Raw genomic sequence first — 21,959 nt, forward strand, 5'->3', positions numbered from 1 at the left:
ACGTGTTAAATGACATTATTTCTTCACACGATGGATCACTTCCACTCTTAGTTCAACTCGACCTTTCTGACATCATAGACCACTCCATGATATGAATGTGGCTGCAGCTTCCTTCTCTTCTGGTTCTGCTCTTACCTCTCAAGGATTATCTTTCTCTCAGACACCCCCTGTGCTATGATGTCCCATAAGTCTTATTTGCATATTCACCATGATCCATACTGCTCTTCTCTCTGTCCCTAAGTGGAATTCTTTTGATCCATTTCCTTTATCAATGTCCATGTCGGAGCGGTTAATTGCACCAGTGGAACACGTTCATTTCCAGCCACATGGTGACGCTGATTTTTGTTCCACTATCCTGCTCTCGTTTGCCTCTGGCTGTTGTTACTTCAATCCTGATCCTCTTTCAATAATTGCCCAAAGGTTTACAAATTGTGTCCATCCAAAAGTAGATTTTTTTGTGTTTTGGGTAACGGTTATTTACACTTTGGCATGCGAACTGGAAGAAAGAAACATGGAAACACATACCTGTGTATCATACGATATTAGTATTATCAAAAAATGTTTGGCTGGCTGGAGGGGGGGACGCACAGACGGATGGCCACATGGATACAAATATATCTCTAGTGCTGAGATGGATTTTGTTTTGCAATTAATCTCTGGGAACTAATTATTAAGGTTTAAAGAGTAGAATGAGACATTTTTATCATCACCAGAAACAACACCACTGAGACCAGGAGTCCCTTTCAAGGGAGACCTGGAAAAAGTAAATTTGGTCCCACTGCGATATTAGCTTAGTCACTTAGTATAATACCATACTTTGTCTATACAAAGCAACATATTTTGTTTAACTGATCACTTCCTTTCTTCAAAGCAATACGGAATTGAACTTCAGACGTAACAGCACGAAATCGTGATTACTGGCTTTGTAGTGTGAGCATCAGCCATGTTACATCCACTGCTGGATGAAGGCCTGCTCACGTTGTCACCATCTGTCATGGCCCTGTGATACCACAAACCATATTTCCCTCTTCATATTAACTAATTTCATTGCTCAATCTTTACAGTGGGCATGCCCTCAGGTACGTTGCTTCTTTTGCACGTATGTACATATGTTGAACTTCTTTCGCATCACACGTAGCCAACCGTGCTAATCGGAGGTGCGGAGGGAGGATAACAAGCTCAACACGAAAAGCAGTTCTAATTAAAAGAGTGTTCAATATAGATGCTTTAAAAAATGCACAGCTCCAATGGCTTCCTAATATCTAAAGGAAGAGCATTCCAGACGGCCGCAGACGCGCAATGCGTTGACCATCTTTGTTCGATGGCTAGCCAAAAGCTGCTGCGAGGGTGACGACCAGAGTTGACGTGATCGTTGATGCTCCATGACGACATCAGCAAGGGATTGTGGTTCATTTGTGGCAAGCACATTGTGTGTAATGCGTGCGGCCTCATAATGTATTCGTTTGGAAACCAGAAGCCAAAGCAGCTCGGTGAGCACTGGACAGGCACGGTCGCATCTTGCAGTACCCGTCACGACACTTGCAAAAAGAGTTTTGTACACACTGCAGCTTTGGGTGCTGTTCCATCATCAGTCTCGTTGATCCACTGTCAGCCTTTCTTGCGATGGGTCCTCACCAAAGCCCACACTTTTATCATTACAGTCAAAAAGATGTTTCTCATTTTTCTGATGCGTGTGCTCCTTTTGCTGTCTCTGAATCCCAGCATGCATCTCTCCACACTTCTTTGTGAACCTTTCAGCTTTTGTTCCCGATTCGTTGTGGCTGTCCATGTGTTGTGATCTATATGTAAATCTATAGTCACCCGACTGAAATATCTCTCTTTAGGCACATTGCTATGTCCCTGTTCACTATAAAATTGTAACTTTACACAAAACCCATTTCATCCTCCTTTGGTTCCTTTCTTTATTTTAAATGTTTAATCCCAGTCCACCTTTAATCACTTTCCTTGGTATTAAATGCTCAGGTGTGTGTTTTTCAGTTGTGTTCCTCGAACAAAGATTCAGTTTGTTCAGGCGAACTTGTTGTGCGTGACATTGCTTTTGCTCTCAGTTATCTTTAGACCCACTTTGTGGACTTCGTTATTTCAGTTCTATGATGGTTACCATAAGTGGCATTGGCAAATATGAGGCGGTAAGTGGCATTGGCAAATATGAGGCGGTTCATAATGTCTCCATTTGGTCCAATATCATCTTCAGAACATGTAGCTTTGGTGAGAGTGTGTGTCTCCCTGCGCTGGCATCTCATCTGATTACAATGCGTTATTTTTCATGCAGTCATACTGTATCTCTCAGGCGGAAAACATATAATCCAGCACCAGTGGAACTGCTGCGATCGAAACGTCGTGATTTATTTTATTTTCTACCCACGTGACTTTACCGAAAGAACCAAAGAGTATGGATTCCTGCGGTCACGAAAGCTTCAAATCAAGATTGTATCCCTTCTTAAATGTATAGTTTGATGCTATATATATATAAATCAGGGCATTAGCTTCCACTGACTCAAATGCGTTTTCATAATCTACAAAAGCCACAGATATTAGTGTTTGCTATTCGTTTCTCTTTCGTGATTGATATTATGCACGTGATCAATGGTAGACCATGCGGTGGGTTAGTTGGCCTCTACAATGACTTGTTCATTTCTATATGTATCTTGGTGAACTGTTTACATACATGTGATACGTGGTGATTGGATCTGTAATTCTTCAAACCAGTTTTGTCTCACTCGTTTAAGAGAATAATTATTGAGGCATCATTCCATGGCCGAAGTATTTCACTTCCGTGTAACAAAAAAAGTTGGTTTTAATGTTGTCCACGATGAGTTTATCTGGTCCAGGAACCTTCCCTGGTTACATATTCATTTTGTGGCATCTTGAACCTCCTTCTCTTCATCTCGTAACAAATTAGTTTCCTGCAGTGTAAGCATGTGTATGCTATGAAGATCTGCGTGGAATTCCTCAACTATATTTTATAATTCTATTGCGTGTTATGGGCCATCTTGCTCTCTCAGAGCTACAATTTTAAATTTCCCAGTCCCTTCCCAGATGAAATATTTTAATGCACACTGCCAGGGCATGAGCCTTGAGTGGGAGACTCCTTGGGAGCAGCCGGTGTTGTAGGATTGGGCCTGGCTGCAAGATGGCCAGGAAATGGAAGTGCAGCAATAGATTGCCGAAGCCTCTGGGATTTTGTAAGTTACCGTCTTGTTTTGCTCATACAGTAATTAGCTTTGTCCTCTTTCTGGTGATGTTGGAGTGTATCTCGCATTGCACCAGCCTGCGGTCACTTCCTGTGTCGAAGTTGCTTAGAATAGAGATGTCTCTTGACATCCTGCACTGTTCCCCCATGAGAATGAGCTTGATTTAATTTCTAATCTCCCCAATTTGGCTGTTAATGTCCAATTTTTAGACTCTTTTGAAAGCGGTTTCTATTATCTTTACATCCCTGCTGACTTTCTCTTATCTCCTTTCCCATTTTAGACTCCAATGCTAAATTTAGTAATCATCGTCTCGCCTCTGCACCCTTTACCCACCTTTGCATTGAGGTGACCCACTCATTATGATGTTGTGTAGTGTCATTCAGAAGTCGTTTACATTCTTAACACATTCCATGTTCTTCTACATCTCCATTGATTGTTGTTGGAGCTTTATATTTGAATTATCGTTCACATGTAGTAAGCCGAGAGCCATAATATTAACTGGGCAACACTACCTGCAGTAATAATTGCATTTTACATTACGTCATTCATGCAAACTGCATCGCAAAAAAACACTGAACATCGCATCCCACAATTAACATCAAACATGGTACGAGAATCACCACAGAGACACAACGCACACACATACGATACGGGGTGTGCAGGTGAGCTCAACACGAACCAGAATCAGAATCTTTATTTAGACTGGAGGAATTCGATGAGCTATGAAGCTCTTTTTCACAGATGTCCAAGTATTAGTGGGTCAGCAACCTGGGCGACAGTAAACACTGAAGCTCCTGACATCAGCAAAAGTCAAACTAATTAATAATAATCACGGTAATAATAGCTAGGTCTTGTAGAGGCATCATTCATGCAAATACCCCCCTCCCCTTAACTTACCCACAAATTCTGAATCCTACAATTCTAAATTTGGTTCCTGGAGAGACTGAAAATCTCACTTCTCCGCAACTACCGCCAGGCTCTCGCTCTCTGCGATAACAAAGGTTACCGCCATGTAAATGCGTTGTGTTCTCCCTCGTTCCCTTCACCTCATTGAGGCCAACTGTGTCCCGATTTCTTAATACCCTCAGCTCCGTCTCGAGCTTCGAACAGTTGTGATTCGCTCGACACGGGCCCTGCGCGCTTGTGCATTGCGATGGTGAGACCCAGCAGGGAGTCCCTGTTCGCAACCCCGGCGATTCCTAGCACCCTCCGCTTACTCACCCACCCAGCCAGTAGGTGCGCTGTGGTTTGTGGCACCAGAATGGAGGGGTGCCTGGGCGGTGGGTGGGGGGGGGATTGGTAAAGATACCTGCTGACAATGAAAGTCACCACATGCAACATACTAATATTAGTGAACCAACTGCGAACACAATCATATAGCGCGTATAATTGTTTTTTTGTAATTACTGCCTTTTTTTTTGTTTTACGAAAAAGGAAGTAATCATGAACAGTAACATACTCTTTTGTTCCTTCGGTAAAGTCACGTAGGCGGAAATAAAATAAAACAAATCACGACGTTTCCATCGCAACACAAGCAATCTTCATCAGATGGAACAACCACGGCAAGAAAATGCTGAAGTGGGCGAGAGAGCTGCCGTGGCAAGAGGTTATATAGGTCAGAAAGGGGGAGGAGCAAGGGGGGAGAGAGAGGGGGGGGGGGCTGCGTGAGCGCTAGGGGAAGAGGACGTGAGGCTGGGGGGGGGGAGTGGGCGGGGCTAGAAGTGATACTTGCTGCGTGCTAATAATTAATCAATTACACACTTAAGGAAATAATAATTGTAGCTGAGTACCAGGACCATCTCCTCGGGTAATCCGATTACAGTCGTAACGTTATTGTTAAACGTGCCACCCCACCGCTGTAGTATGTAAACTATAAACAGGCTTCAGAAAATGTGTTTTGGTTTTTCCCCCAAATGTATTTCAAATTGCACGATCAGCATGACGTCACAAGGTGAGGAACACATTCAGAAATCTCACAAGGCAGTGCACCCTATATGTCAATGAACGGATGCAGAAGTAATTTGCCATAGGACCTGTCCGGAAAATATCACGAGTGGCATGTTTATTCTTTACATGGTATGGATTGCACTTTCTTACACACTCTCCAATGGCATTGTTACATGACATGTTGTTTGTCAGACCTGGTATTTAGCCAAATTGCGGATAAAAACCACGTGATGGATTTTTTGTGCGTGCAGTAATCTGTGACTAGGTTGAGAACATCAACTCACGACACTTGAGAACCGGGGTTTAAACACGGACGACTGCCTTGATTCAAGCCCAGGACCTCAGTGGTGCCAGTTCAGGGGTCTGACCTCTGACCTCTGAGCTGCCCGGCCACTGGCTGAACAAACAATGTTGAGGTGATAATATAAAAGCTACTTAGTGTCAGATATAAGAACACAGTAACGTAAATGAAAGCTATATAAATTACGAACATTGAGTCACTTCATAAGTGTATCATAAAGACATCCAGCATTACGGGTGTAAGAAAATTTAAGCAGGGCTCCTACATTTCAATGTAGACAAAAACATGTCTACATTGAAAACTGATGTATTTAGAACTGCTTTTTGTGTTTAGTTTGTTGTCATTCCCCCGCACCTCCGATTAGCATGGTTGTCTACGTACAGTGAGAAAGAAGTTCAACATACACACATTAAGTCATTGCAGGCATTAAGCATAATATATCATCTTCAGATATTTTTTTCGACTGTAGTACCCATGTACACAATAGTCAATATATAATTCGAGTGTTTCCGCGCTCAAAGGGATTTCATAAAATGGATGACAGCTTGAAAGGAAAAAAAACAATCTTCTCGTATTATTTTTTAAATGGAAGTCTGCTTGGCATCTTCTGCTAAAAGTCATCCTTCTAATGGGTCAACCCCTGCTTTGGAGTTGGCACTGCAAGCGGCAGCCTGGTTATATAAGACAAATTGTACAGTGCTTGCCAGCTCGCCTGACATTTTCCCTTTTCGTCATATTTTTGGCCGTGCGTCTTTTCGAGACATTAGCGAAAATTGCAAATCTGCGTATGCACACCCAGGTGCCGCCCTTCAACATAAGTGTGGGCCTTTAAGTAGGCCTTGGCACGAAAATACCAGAGTCAATGTGTCCCTACGCTCAAAGGAGCAGTGGTGGGCTCCTACCCCCGTTGCTAGCCCTTAGCCAGTGGTGGAAATGTTCCCATGGTGGGGGACTGGTATCTCTGTAGAACTACTGTCGACTTCCCACGAAGTGCCACTTACTGCAGTTCATTGACTCGAAAGGTGTTGGTGGAGCTGAGTTGACACCTGGCTGGGATTGAACTCACAAGCCTCTAATTCGAGGTGTAACAATACATCGACGAATATCGATTCTTAATCTGACAATGCGTGTATCGCATGTGCAGTAATTAATATCTGTGGATTTGTACATATGATGTAAAGTAAGGGGGTAACTTGAACCCTACATCCACTCGTGGCCATTACATTCTAATGTAGGCCCACCTGATACACTCATTGTACATATACTCACGGCGAGTGTCACTGAGTCATGTGATACACACGGGTCTAGTCGTGTGTGTGAGTTAATTAATACTGGGAGGGTTACTTACATCAAGCATGGAATCTCGATTACTAATTAAAATGTACAGTTTGGCATTTCAGAATACAAAGTAATCGAACGCTCGATATTTCCAAAGTAGCGTAATCTGATTACTTGCATGACCACCTTTAAATTCATACACGCGATGTATTCAGTTCTGCATGATCACATCCAGTGTAACCTTAGCGCCTCATGTACGGTACTCTGTACAATGACAATCATTGCTCTGTCACAGATACGAAAGGGCACATCATCACAGCGATAGACTCTGCTACTCGGGATGCAATCATCTGGCTCGACCACCTCAATGTATATAACAGTTGTTGATCTACATCAACATCAGCCATACGATGAAGAAGAACCGTCACCATCTAGAAGCAAGAGAGAACTGTGTGATCATTGACCTGTACACAATCGTTGTTAAACTCACCACATAAACCCCGCAGCGACACAACACACAGGGAGCTGCGAGAGGAGGAGGATGTGAGAAAAGGGTTGTAGTTCTCACGACCGGTTGAATTAACCCCCAGTTTTTTTTAAATCTATGAATGCACTCGGGCTTGGTGTGGCTGTCTGGTGGATGACACGCGACGTTTTTTTTGGCCACAGCAGCGCTCACGCGTTTCCCGACATTGAACGACGGTGGTCACGGGAATATTGAGAATATTACTCAGGAAGCAGTGACATATCTGTGCGATGTTTAATTGTTGTTGGGCATCGAACCACTTTACTTGGTTTTTCTTTTCTACTGTACACCCTGGATTCTTCCCCACAGATAAACCCACTCATCGGTGGAATTCGCCCAAAAATTACAAATACAATTAGCCTCGAGGCCTATTGTGTTTTTTTTCATAGAGCATTTGCTGCTGTTATGCATCAATACTAATTATTTCCATCCATTTGTCAATTCACTGCTGGATGAAGACCTCCCCCCCATCGGCCATGGCGGTTTTTTTTACCATACTTCACCACGCTGACCAGTGCGCGTTTGGTGAAGTGTGGGAGAGCCCAGGACTGTTACAGATATCCCTCGTTGCTGATGTTAGCCGTGGCTGGGGTTCGAACGTAGGTTCGCTGGGTACGGTATATAGCGTAGTGTGCTAACCACTGTGCCGCAGCTCCACCACATTTTTATTTTTCGATTTAAAGCTTTCGTGACTGCAGGCATTCATCTTCTTGGTTCTTTCGGTAAAGTCACGTAGAATGGAAATACAATAATACAAATAAACATAATTAAATTCAATTCTCACGACGTTTCGGCCACAACAAAAGCAGCCTTCCTGAGGTGAAAGGAAGGCTACTTGTGTTGTGGCCGAAACGTCGTGAGAAATTAATTTTATTGTTTTATTTTTATTATTTTATTTCCATTCTACGTGACTTTACCGAAAGAACCAAGAAGACACGTTATTATTCTTACATCAAATTAAAAATATGAAGTGTCTCCTTGCCAAAATGAGTAATGAAGCCATGCTTATATCTGTTGGCATCCCTGAGGCAGCTGCGCAAATTCCTCATGCTCATGGCAGGGGCCAGTACCTCTCTATAGGATGAGCACTATCGACAAGATGGAACTCATTTTAGTGACCGCATAGAGATGATAGGCTGATTATTATAACAGTGACAGATCTCATCTAACCACATTTCCAGATATAACCACAGTGTCAGATGTAGCCAAAGTGCCAGATCGAGCCAAAGTGCCAGATCTCACCACAGTTGCCGATCTAACCTCGTGTTGGATATAAGCGGTTTGGGTCTAACCACAGTGCCACATCTAACCTCATTGCTGGTAATGACCAGTGTTGGGTCTAACCACAGTGTTGGGTTTAACCACGGTGCCAGATCTAAGCACAGTGTTGGGTCTAACCACAGTGTCGGGTCTAACCACAGTGTTGGGTTTAATCACAGTGCCAGATCTAACCACAGTGTTGGGTTTAATCACAGTGCTGGATATAACCACAGTGCCAGATCTAACCACAGTGTTGGGTCTAATCAGGGTGACGGATATAACCACAGTGCCAGATCTCACCACAGTGTTGGGTCTAACCGCAGTGCTGGATATAACCACAGTGCCAGATCTAACCACAGTGTTGGGTCTAACCACAGTGCTGGATATAACCACAGTGCCGGATCTCACCACAGTGTTGGGTCTAACCACAGTGCTGGATATAACCACAGTGCCAGATATAACCACAGTGTTGGGTCTAACCACAGTGTTGGATATAACCACAGTGCAGTATCTAACCACAGTGTTGGGTTTAACCACCGTGCTGAATATAACCACAGTGCCAGATCTAAGCACATTGTTGGGTCTAACCACAGTGTTGGATATAACCACAGTGCCAGATCTAACCACAGTGTTGGGTTTAACCACGGTGCCAGATCTAACCGCAGTGCCAGATCTAACCACAGTGTTGGGTCTAACCACGGTGACGAATATAACCACAGTGCCAGATCTAACCACAGTGTTGGGTCTAACCACGGTGTTGGATACAACCACAGTGCCAGATCTCACCACAGTGTTGGGTCTAAACAGGGTGCTGACTATAACCACAGTGCCAGATCTCACCACAGTGTTGGGTCTAACCACAGTGCTGAATATAACCACAGTGCCAGATCTAACCACAGTGTTGGGTTTAATCACAGTGCTGGATATAATCACAGTGCCAGATCTAAGCACAGTGTTGGGTCTAACCAGGGTGACGGATATAGCCACAGTGCCATATCTAACCGCAGTGTCGGGCCTAATCACAGTGCCGAGTGGAACCAAAAGTGTGGTGTCTAACCACAGTGCTAGATCTAACCGCGGTGCTGGATGGCCACTTGTTAGGTAGCACGCTCTATAATAAATACCCTCCCTCCAACCCCCCACCCCTCCACGCATTTGCCTGGTACCACTCTCTCTCTCTCTGCTGGCGCTGGCTGGCGATAGAACCTTTGCAGGAATTGGACGTCGTAATGCGGAATGCAAGAGGGTCTGTGCTCTTCACATAGACTGGGGCGAGGTGGTGGTGTGGTGGTGGTGGTGGTGTGGGGGGGTGATGGAGATCAAAGTGAATATGCGCTGGTGGCAAATCACCTGTTTCAGCCAATTGTGTGCTCGCACCCTGGCAGTCCAATTATTTTAAATAAATAAAATAAAGGGCTCACCCGTAGCTCGGTTGCCCTGGAAACTGTTCCCCGAGGCTGCCTCCAAAAATATCTCGCGCCTCCTGCACGTGTACGCTCGCTGGTGTGATATGAATAAATAAACAGTTTCTGTAAGCCTCATTACCACACTTATCAGAATGGGTTATTTATTTACCCGCGTTAAGGACGGATTCGCGGAATGGAATGCGGCGGTGTCTCGCGCGCGTCGCTTCTCGGCGACTTCGTCCCCATTTGATTGATTGATTGGTCGATGTCCTTATCTAGGCAGGTGGGGGAGACTTTCTAGATTGTCACGCCCAGGGAGGGAGATCTGTCTGGTTTGGCCGGAGCTCAAGGACTAAATTAGCCATGTGTATGGATATTCATTCGTCCAGTGGCTGTTATGTATAGCTATCCGCGGCAATATACGTTTATGCACTCCGTCGTACGATATATCTTGTCATTTATCGATCCGTGGAAAGCCTGATTGAGTACTCCAAGGCTCTTTCTCAGGTGGATTCAGCAATGGAAATGTTTGACCGATTCCTTTTTGCTACGAGTGATTTGCTCGTGTGGGGGCGGCGCACACAAGTTGCTAACATACTCAGACGTCCGCACGGATGGGTTCACAATCTCACTTGCTATGCTGCCACCTCCCGGCGACCTTGCAGCCCAGTGGCGTTTCGGAGTCAAATATCCCCCAGCACTTAATTGAAAGCACGCGATTGTGTGCCACCACCTGGGGCGGAGCCACAGGGGGAGGGGGGGGGGGCTGGGGGGGGAGGCTCAGCCCCCCCTGAAATTTTGGGAAAGTCGGTAATCGGGATATCCGGCTGCTGCAAAATGCTGCAGGCTGCCACCTCGTGCTGCCCTGCAGGCTGCCACCTTGTGCTGCCCTGCAGGCTGCCACCTTGTGTGCTGCCCTGCAGGCTGCCACCTCGTGCTGCCCTGCAGGCTGCTTGAGCGGCAGCCTTTCGAACTTATCGAACTTATTTTCCACACCAGCGGTTCCGACCTATTAATAAACTCCGCGTTCAAGTCCAATAAAATTTGTTTTATACATTTGTGGCGCCCGTTGGAAAACATAAACACTGGATATCTCAGAATATTGAAGTCAGCCCCCCCAAAGTCAAAATCCTGGCTCCACCCCTGGCCACCACTGTACCCGCAATGTAGGTATGTACTGTATGGTGAACCTTTTTTTGCATCGGAGGTGCGGGGGAAGGACAACAAACTAATCACAGAAATAAGTTCTGAAGAAATTCGTTTTCAATCTAGACATGTTGTTAACGCACGAGTCCTGCTTAAATGAGCTTTTATCCTTAACGATTGATGTGTTTATGATACAATTACGAGGAAAGTGACTCGATTTAAAATTGCATAGCTCCAGTGGCTTTCATTTATTGGAAGGAAGAGCGTTCCAGACGGCCACAGAAGCGAACCTGAAAGCAATGCAGTGACCGCCTTTATTCGATGGCTAGCCAAAAGCTGCTGTAAAACTTTTACAACGCATGCCAGTGTTTTGGCCTTGGTTGACACACATTTTGGAAATGCCTGCTTTTAATTTTGCCACGATAGATTTTGTTTTGTTCACCAAAGTGTATTTAGAATCATCAACGAAAGCTACAGAAGTCTCAAGAATGAATCTTGCTTGGGGGGGGGGGGGTGGTGTTTGGCCTGTTCTGTTTTTTGTATCAATGCTTTGTGTGGGAGGAAACCAGAATACGCAGAGAAAACCATAAAAAAGAAACGGGACCACTCTTGGTCTGGAGTCTATACATACAGTATACGTATATACACAAAAATGTTAACATTTAAATGCATACAATTAACAGGGCAGTATATGTATATGAAAATGCATGTCGATGCTGTGCTTATCCAGGTGTCACATTATCTGCACGCTGTATGTGCCTCTCCATTACAGTGTTTAATTATTCAGGTATAAATTGAGGTTTGTGAAAAGGAAAAATAGAAGCGCATGGTACAATGTACACATAGATAGAGATGCCATGTAGGGTCGGGGCTGTTGAGGCATGTGTTGTTAGCGAGCATCTATTAAGGCCGGTATGGCGCATGAGGAGGGTAGTGTGGCCAGCACCACACCCAGCCACCTTGGATCTCCCCAGTGCTGATGTTTACACATCGCACCAGGTACCCATGTAAAGTTAAGTTCGACGAGAGGCCCAGGAATGGTTTAGTTAATTGCAACCCGATGCTAAACATGGCTGAGAATTAAACAAAGATTGCTGCACGTGTAGTGCAGCGTGCTAACTGATACGCTATCACTTACGAAGACAAAGATCCCTTGTATAGCATTTAACAGATTGTTGGGGCAAGTGCTATTAGTAGACACCTATAAAGACTCTCCATACACACAACAACAACCGCCATTGACCACGAAGCGACGGTGACGTCACCAAGGTATGTGTGCCAGGCTAGGTGCACCATGAGGCCACGTGAAGTGTCGAAGGCCCGCTGGCAGGAGGTCACGGAATAGAACCCAAGGGCCATGGGTTGACTGACTGCGATGACTGGCAGGTCCACCAACTGTATACACACGCATACATCCAGAGAAACACGCACACACATGTACATGCAAACGTACAAACACATACATGCACACACACCAAGACAGATCGAGAGATAGCCATACACAAACACACACATAGCATAGACACGGAGCTGAAACGAGCCCAAACACACACAAAGTGTCACAATAACATAGGCCAGTGGAAAACATTAAATGTGTCACAATGATGACCACTCGCAGGACACTCTGTGACTGCACAAAACAGAGAATAACAGCTGACAAATGCAATTTGCATGAGCATGTTGCGTAATTCATCAATTACCTAAATGGCTTTCCATGCACCTGAGTTATATATGTGCCTTCTGGCTGGTAGCCAAAGTGTGGATACACATTTAGAGGCAGCATTTTTCAAGAGGCTTAAGAGTTTTCTCGCTATTATCTATGAGACTGATTTCTCGATGGTTTTTTTTACATTGATAATAATAATTTAATCCATCCATGTGCCACTGTGATTAGAGCACTCGACTCACTGTTGGTAGGTCATACATTTAAATTTCGGTCATGGATTGATTCAGCCTATCATCGCTTAAAGTATGTAAATTAATACTCTTTGGTTCTTTCGTTAAAGTCGTGATATATTATTTTTTTACTTTATTTTTCTACCTCCGTGACTTTACCGAAAGAACCAACGAGTATGGATTCCTGCAGTCACGAAAGCTTCAAATAAAGATTATGTAAATTAAGTACCTCTTTGTGAGAGGTCAAAAGTGGTGAGGTTATGGGTAGACTGTAAATTTCCGTGGAAATGTGGAATTTCCACCTGTTGGCTCAAGGCCACCAGCAGAGAAGAATTCGACAGTTCAACATCAACTGGGTTTGAATCTTAAGCTCCCACCTGAAATTAATTTGGATTCAAAATAGTCGTTGATCTGTTGAAATATTAGGCCCTGCCATGAGAAAATGGAATTCCCACCACGAGTTCAGGGCTATTAGTGGAGGAGAGAGTTGCCTCAATTGTTTGAGCCGGGTGACACTTTCATCTGACTTGGAACGATTCAGCGCAACCAGTATCTGCCTTGTCACCAGGCTTGCCCGTGTATCAGTGAGAGCTGTCCATGGTGCTAGAATAATATGAAACCGTGCAGTTCATTGCCTACGTTTATCCGCACTCACAGCACCGTGTTTTATAACCTAGAGCACGTCCATTACGATGCATAACTGATTTCGTTGGGTTAGACCGTGTGAGTAAAATGTGTTGTACACCCTTCACCACCCGATGAATATAGTTGCCACGTGAAAAAAGAAAGTGCCAATTTATTGCTGCTTCAGCAACAGCACCAATGTGTGGGAGAGCACACATTTTAGTGGTAGTTACAGCCAGTATTATCAGGCAAGTTGCCAGAATCGAGGATGTACAATACACGTTTTACTCACGAAATCTGACCCAAAAATCAATTGTGCATTATATTGTTCGCGAAAGCCTAATTAAAGTGTCCTTTACAATACGTTCCGTTTTACTGTCTAGTCATGTTTCGTATATGCCTCGTTTTCAAATGAGAATCTTGTTCACTCAGTTGCAGGCTATATTTCAGAGTAAAGTCAAAGCGTGGTGATATTCAAATGAGCATGGGGTGGTTGTTCATCTCCATTGATGGCCCTGAGGGAGTGGTGGAAATTCCACAAATCTATAATATGGGCCAGTTTTCAATAGTATAACTATTTTTGAACAGTTAAAAAGTAAAGAAGTGTCTCCAGTAGGCAAATGACAAAAGTACTCAACACATTAATCAATATCACTGTGGCGTAAAAAAAAATATATAAAATGCGATGTGTTGGGCAATGGCCCTTTTTTATCGTACATAAATCAGAAGAGCCATTTCCTGAAATGTTCCGCTAATATATATTTCCCTTGCGATTGCGTTATTTATCAATGTATTGAGCTTGTTTTTGTGTTATTTGTGCTTGTGCACCACTGCATCACCAAATCACGTCTTGGCTCAAATGCGTTTTGGGTGTTGCTTACTTTTGTTAACAACCCTGAGTCAGTGGTCAACATTCGACATATTTCCAGGTGGGGGGGGGGGGGTGGTTCTACATAAGGTTATAACTGTTGACTTTTTTTTATCAACCCCGGAGGGAATGATGTGCAAAGTTGAACCCATCCTCGATTTGAACTCACGCCCTTCCAATTGTCGGCTGAGCTCTTTTGACCCCCACAGCACAGCTTGTGTCAGATTTGGACATACGCCAAAGACCTCCCGTGTAGCTTTAACACATTATTGGGGCAAGTGTTGTTAGCGAGCACCTATGCATGCCGGCAGGGTACACGAGGGGGTGGGTGGCCAGCACCACGCCGGACCGTCTTTGTCTCTCCCCAGTGGCGATGTTTACTGCACACCGCACCAGGTGCAGTACTCATTTGAGGCTGAGTCGACCTAGGGGAGGCCCATGACCGGTTCAGATAAATCACCACTGGTGTTGGCCGTGAGCGGGATATCGATTTAGGGTCGCTGGGTTCGTAGCGCAGCGCGCTAACCGCTACACCACCGCTCCCCACACACGCACGCATCGAGACGCTGTCGTTAACAAAGAAAGCAAAACAACAACAACAACAACAAAAACCTCGCTGTAATGCTATATCTCCAAATCCACCGTGCGAGCTTGCTTGTGAAGTTATATTTAAAAGGTACCGGTGAGCGCAAACAGGGTATTTTTTGTTGTTGTTGTGCACGGCTAAAGATTAACTGCCACGGATATTTATTTTTCCTATTGAAATTGCAAGCGCATTGGGGGCTCACTGTAATGACGTAGATTCGGTGACGTGGGGCTATTATTAAAAGAGAAGGGATGTGCCATTGTTGGCTTGCAGCTGGGGGGACGTTGGGGGGGGGGGCGGGGGGATGGGTTTGGAGGCAGAGGAGGAAGAGGTGGCTGGGGCTGATGAGAAGGGAAGATCGTATTGCTGACATGTAGAGAGAGAGAGAGGGGGGAAAGGGAAGTGATGTGGAAACTTAAAAGCCAACGATAGAGAGAGAGAGTGTGTGCCTACGTGTGTATGAGAGAGTGCACTTAGCATGGCACAAGTGCCATGGTGATGTCACCTGAACTTGGTAGTGAATTGTGGCTGTTATTGTCGTGTGAGCAATTGTGTGTGAATGTGTGTTGCTCTGTGTGTACGTCGGGCGTTTTGCTGGCCACCCACACGCACGTGTACCGTGCCGGTCTTCATAGGTGCTCGCTAACAGCACTTGCCCCAACAGTCTGTTCAGGCTATACGGGGGATCTTCGTTTTTGTTGTGTGTATTTTGAGAGACAGTGATATTATTCGAGAAACACTGAGAGAGAAGATCTGTGTGTATGTGTGCGTGAGAGAGACTGCAAGACGTACAAACACACTTATTTTACTTTGCATATTTATCCGGGAAGGTCACAAGCGAGCCTTAGGACTCTCTGTTTTTCAGGAGGTGTCGTCCTGCATTGTTTTTATTTTCTTAATTTTAAGACATTTTCAGCCAATTGATGCTTGAGCGCCTTATGCGCGTGGTGAGGAAACCGGAGCACCCGGAGAAAACCCCACGCGTTGCGAAGGGGGCACCATTGACGAATGCGGCAGTAACACTTGCAGTGTGTGTGTGTGTGCATCACGGAGCGTGCGTGAGCTTGTGAAGAGACCGAGAGAGAGATAATACATTCTCGAGACAGTGTAAAGCCATGCCAGGTGTGCCAGGGAGTGTGGTGGACAGTGGTGAATGAGAGTGTGTGTGAGAGAGAGAGAGAGAACAAGAACAGACAATGAGAACGAATGCATGAGCGTATGAATGTATGTTGAACTTCTTCGCACAGTACGTCGCCAAATACGTTAATTGGAGGTGCGGAGTATGAACGTGCACTTGTCCCTACAGTCTGTTAAGGCTATATGGGGGATCTTTGTACTCAACAGCGGTTAGCGCGCTGCACTATGAACCTGGCGACCCGGGTTCGATTCCCGCTCACTGGCCAACACCAGTGACGATTATCTGAACCGGTCCTGGGCCTCCCCTAGGTCGACTCAGCCTCAAATGAGTACCTGGTGCGGTGTGTAAACATCGCCACTAGGGAGACAAAGGCGGTCGGGCGTGGTGCTGGCCACCCACCCCCTCGTGTACCGTTCCGGCCTTCATAGGTGCTCGCTAACAGCACTTGCCCCTACAGTATGTTAATGCTATATGGGGGATCTTTGTCTTTTTTGTGTACGTGGCATTCACTAGTGCTTGCTTACAGCACTTGCCCCAAAAAAGCATATTATAGCTATACGGGGGATAATTATGTTTTGTGTATGTGGTAGCGACAGGGAGAGAGCATGACAGAAATCTCCCGATATATATTTGTGTGTGTGTATATATTAGAGACAATGAGACGTCCATATTATAAAAATAAAATAAAAGACAGTGTGCATACATATCAATGTGTGTGTGTGTATATGGCAGTGAGTGATGCAGAAAGTGTGTGTGTGTGGACAGGTGTGAGAGAATATGTTTTCGTGTGGTTTTTGTGAGAATGGTCTGTCCGTGTAGATCTGCATGTATTATGGAGCGTGTATGAAATAGCGTGTGTGTAAATAACTGTATTTCCAGGTCTGAGAAAGATAACTCAATTTACGTAGCTTTATCAACTATAGGCAATCCACTGCTGGATGAAGGCCTCCCCAAGCCACCAATATCTCTCAATGATATCTCCATATATATAAAAGGCAAAGTTGTGATTATGTGTGTCTGTTCAAAATGTTTAGCGTACTTCCCGACATGCAACAAACTTGAAATTTGCCATGTGGGTACTTTCCAAACTCTACACCATGCAAAAATTATAAAAATACACTTTTGTGTTTTGTTTGGTGGAGGGGAGCTCAATAATGCATAGTTTTTTGCACGGCAAGTGAGCATTGACGTCAAACCTGTCATGTGACCCGCGCATGTGGAAGCGTAACGCATTGTAGTGTAGTGGTTAGCACGCTGCTATACGAACCCGGCGACCCGAGTTCGATTCCCGCTCACGGCCACCACTGGTGACGATTATTTGAATCGGTCCTGGGCCTCCCCTAGGTCGACTCAGCCGCAAACGAGTAACTGCTGTGGTGTGTGAACATCGCCACTGGGGAGACAAAGGCGGCCGGGCGTGGTGAATCCAAGTCCCGGGCGAAGCCGGGGTAGTCAAGCTAGTAAATCATAAACGTTACTCCTCTATCATCTTTTGCATCTTAAAAATTGGAAAGTGAAAAAGAAACCGTGCATAAACAAATATTCGTGATATTGTAGAACATTTCAGTGATATAATAATTTACTTAAGGACACAGCACATTTAATCCAAGCAATAAATGCTTTACTCCACACATTTTACTGTAATATATACAGTAAATTCGGATTCCAGCACAAAAACACAGTTTATTCTCGACCAGTGCTCTTTTCTCCGGGCACAGATAATGCATGTGCCCGTGTGTGTGTAAACATCGTCACTAGGGAGACAAAGGCGGCCGGGCGTGGTGCCGGCAACCCACGTCCTCGTGTGCCGTTCCCACCTTCATAGGTGCTCGCTGTCGGCACTTGCCCCAAAATTCCTTTAAGGCTATACGGGGGATCTTTGTCTTGTGCATATTGGAGAGCGGTGGTGACCGCACTGCACTATAAACCAGGCGACCCAAGTTCGATTTCTGCTCACAGCCAGCATCGGTAACGAATACATCAACCTGGGCTTCCTTCGTTGTTCACTCAGCCGTACATGATGAGCACCTGAAGCAGCGTGTAGCACACATCAGCACCTCGTCAGCCCTGGACACACAATGGCAGCCAGGCGTGGTGCTGGCCATCCACCACCTCCCGAGTAAACATGGAACATTGGGACCCAACATTGGTCCGACGGTTCCAATCGCACGCCATCAAACGTTGGCCCAACGTTGGCCCATGTTTACCGGGCTGTGTTGCCGTGGTGGCCTTGTGAAACGGATTCTCGCGAACATCCGCTCTGTCCCAACACTCGGCTGTTAAAGGCTATATGGGTTAGGGAGTGGTGGTGGTTGGTGTTGGGGGGTGGTAAATCTTTGTCTTCTTCACGCAAGGAGACAAGTGCGTGCCAAGTCCGTGCCTGCGTGCGATGCGAGAGAGGAGTCACCAGCGCGTGGTGTCCGCGTGCGGACATAGGGAGCGGTGGCGCGGCGGTTAGCACGCTGCGCCTCCAAACCCGGCGGCCCGAGTTCGATTCCCGCTCGCGGTTGTCAGCACCAGTGGCGACTATCTGTAACTGGTCCTGTGCCTCTCCTAGGTCGACTCGGCCTCAAATGAGTACCTAGTGCGGTGTGTAGTGAACGTCGCCGCTGGGGAGGCAAAGGCGGCCGGGCGTGGTTTTTGCCGTCCACCCACCCACCTCGGCATTCAAAGGTGCTCGCTAGCAGCGCTTGCCCCAACAGTATGTTAAGTCTATACGGGGGATCTTTGTCTTTGGGCTCCAGTGAAGGAGGGGGGGGGGTAATCGGGGGAGGGGAGGGGGTCGGTGGACTATTCCACTGCGGTGGATGTGTCCGGGGGGGGGGGGGGCAGTGTTGTTGTGGATGTGCTGGAGGCGACTGTTTAAAGCCGTCTCGGGACCCCTGCTCGTCCGGAATTGCGGCGTGAATTTCCGTCAGCCATCGGGCCGCCGTTCGGCTATATGCAGCAGGCAACCAGGTCGCAACGACTGCAACGCTGGGTACGTCGTATTGTGTTTGTGCCCAGGTGTGTGTGTGTCTGTCCCTCCATGTGTGTTTGTGCCCAGGTGTGTGTGTCTGTGTCTGTCCCTCCCTGTGTGTGTGTTTGTGCCCAGGTGTGTGTGTGTGTGTCTGTCCCTCCCTGTGTGTGTGTTTGTGCCCAGGTGTGTGTGTGTGTGTCTGTCCCTCCCTGTGTGTTTGTGCCCAGGTGTGTGTGTGTGTGTGTCTGTCCCTCCCTGTGTGTTTGTGCCCAGGTGTGTGTGTGTCCCTCCCTGTGTGTCTGTCCCTCCCTGTGTGTGTGTCTGTCCCTCCCTGTGTGTGTGTGTGTCCCTGTGTGTGTGTGTGTGTCCCTCCCTGTGTGTCTGTCCCTCCCTGTGTGTGTGTCTGTCCCTCCCTGTGTGTGTGTGTCCCTGTGTGTGTGTGTGTCCATCCCTGTGTGTCTGTCCCTCCCTGTGTGTGTGTCTGTCCCTCCCTGTGTGTGTGTGTGTGTCCCTGTGTGTGTGTGTCCCTCCCTGTGTGTGTGTGTCTGTCCCTCCCTGTGTGTGTGTGTGTGTCCCTGTGTGTGTGTGTGTCCCTCCATGTGTGTGTGTCTGTCCCTCCCTGTGTGTGTGTCTGTCCCTGTTTGTGTGTGTGTCCCTGTGTGTGTCCCTGTTTATGTGTGTGTGTCTTTCCCTGTGTGTGTCTGTCCCTGTGTGTGTCTGTCCCTGTGTGTCTGTCCCTGTGTGTCTGTCCCTGTGTGTGTCTGTCCCTGTGTGTGTGTCTGTTCCTGTGTGTGTGTCTGTGTGTGTGTCTGTCCCTGTGTGTCTGTCCCTGTGTGTGTCTGTCCCTATGTGTGTGTCTGTCCCTGTGTGTGTGTCTGTCCCTGTGTGTGTGTTTGTGTGTGTCTGTCCCTGTGTGTCCATGTGTGTGTGTGTGTGTCTCTGTCCCTGTGTGTGTCTGTCCCTGTGTGTGTCTGTCCATGTGTGTCTGTCCATGTGTGTTTCTGTCTGTTCCTGTGTGTCTGTCCCTGTGTGTGTCTGTGTGTGTGTGTGTGTGTGTCTGTGTGTGTGTCTGTCCCTGTGTGTGTCTGTCCCTGTCTGTCTGTCCCTGTGTCTGTCCCTGTGTGTCTGTCCCTCTGTGTGTGTACCTGTGTGTCTGTCCCTGTGTGTCTGTCTGTCCCTGTGTGTCTGTCCCTGTGTGTGTGTCTGTCCATGTGTGTCTGTCCCTGTGTGTGTGTCTGTCCATGTGTGTCTGTCCATGTGTGTGTGTCTATCCCTGTGTGTGTCTGTCCTTGTAGGTGTGTGTGTGTCTGTCCCTGTGTGTGTGTCTGTCCCTGTGTGTGTGTGTCTGTCCATGTGTGTCTGTCCCTGTGTGTCTGTCCATGTGTGTGTCTGTCCCTGTGTCTGTCCATGTGTGTGTCTGTCCCTGTGTGTCTGTCCCTGTCTGTCTGCCCATGTGTGTGTGGGGAGCGGTGGTGTAGCGGTTAGCTAGCGCGCTGTACTACGAAGCTGGCGACCCGGGTTCGATTCCCGCTCACGGCCCAACACCGGTGGTGACGATTATCAGAACCGGTCCTGGGCCTCCCCTGGGTCAACTCAGCCTCAAAAGAGTAGCTGGTGCGGTGTGTAAACGTCACCACGAGGGAGACAAAGGCGGCCGGGCGTGGTGCTGGCCACCCACCCCCTCGTGTGCCGTGCCGGCCTTCATAGGTGCTCGCTAACAGCACTTGCCCCTACAGTCTGTGAAGGCTACACGGGGGATCTTTGTCTTTGTCCATGCCATCGCCTGCGTGGTGGAGACTTTGGCTCAGTCAGCTGTCAAAAATGTCTCACACTCTGTATGGAGTGTTTGGGTTTTATATATATTCATATCAACTATGAAGAGATATCCATACGATTGTACATCAACTATACATGCACACACGAGGTGTACACTCACGGTTGTTGCATTGCATATCTCATGCCAGAGCCTTATTCACTACGTAGCAATGTGTGTTAAATATATTTGATCGATGCAGCATATAGGACACGCGCCGGTGAAAATAAAAAAAATGCTTTTCACGTAAAATCGACTGCAATGCACCGTCACGTGGGGGCTCTGCTGCTATTTGGTCAACGAAATCAAAAGACACGTTGCATGATAAGTAACATTCGTGCATTGCACATATAACCGCATGCAATATAGCGTTGCAATCGATTGTACTGTATACGGCAATCTGTTGTGTAACGCGAACGCTCTGCGGTTACCTTACACAGCTTGGCATACAGAAAACGCACAATCGTACGGCCAGGCACGAAGCTAAATCTGCGAGGGCTATGTGATGTCGTTATAATTGACATCATTTCAAGATATCCCACTCGTGTCGGACCCGCGTCTCTGCGACGTTTCAATGCGAGCTCGCAGCATCGCAATGTTGACTGGGCCCCCCCCGGCCACCCCACCATTCATTTGTATTCCGAGAGACAACATGTGTGCTTGCCTGCTCGCTCATGAATATGCTTCCAATAAGAGAGAGCATGAGGGGCCAGCCAATGCCTGCTTCGGCATGGCCTCTAACTGCAACCATTTTCTCAATGGATCTCACCATTTTGGCTGATTGTGCCGTGGGGTGGAGGAGGTGGTGGTGGGGAGGGAATGGTGGTGGTGCGGTTGTGTTGTGGGGTGGCAGGGGATGGGAGATGGTGGTGGTGGTTGTTTGGGGGAGGGAGGGATGACGAGAGACAGAGAGAAGGGTTTAAAATCCATCATACAAAGCCCCATTTTTTTTTTTGGGGGGGGGGGGTTTGTGTTAAGGGGAAATTGAAAGTGATG

The 21,959-nt window shown here is 46.7% G+C and overlaps 1 protein-coding gene across 3 annotated transcripts in view; it reads left to right on the forward strand.

The window, feature by feature from the left end:
* LOC116943854 (voltage-dependent L-type calcium channel subunit beta-1-like) overlaps positions 1-21,959 on the forward strand; it is a 174,170-nt gene that overhangs the window by 87,196 nt on the left and 65,015 nt on the right. Inside the window, exon 1 of one of the 3 annotated variants that reach the window (XM_076068144.1) lies at positions 19,009-19,171. The exons of the other annotated variants lie outside the window; for them this stretch is intronic. Within the exon in view, the coding sequence (XP_075924259.1) occupies positions 19,133-19,171 (39 nt within the window). The 5' untranslated portion in view covers positions 19,009-19,132. Of the gene's footprint in view, positions 1-19,008; positions 19,172-21,959 lie in introns of those variants that run through there. 3 annotated transcript variants of the gene reach the window in all.

Source organism: Petromyzon marinus, chromosome 19, assembly GCF_048934315.1.
Source record: "Petromyzon marinus isolate PM22_M1 ecotype Great Lakes invasive population chromosome 19, UKy_Petmar_22M1.pri1.0, whole genome shotgun sequence".
Taxonomy (NCBI): Eukaryota; Metazoa; Chordata; class Hyperoartia; order Petromyzontiformes; family Petromyzontidae; genus Petromyzon; species Petromyzon marinus.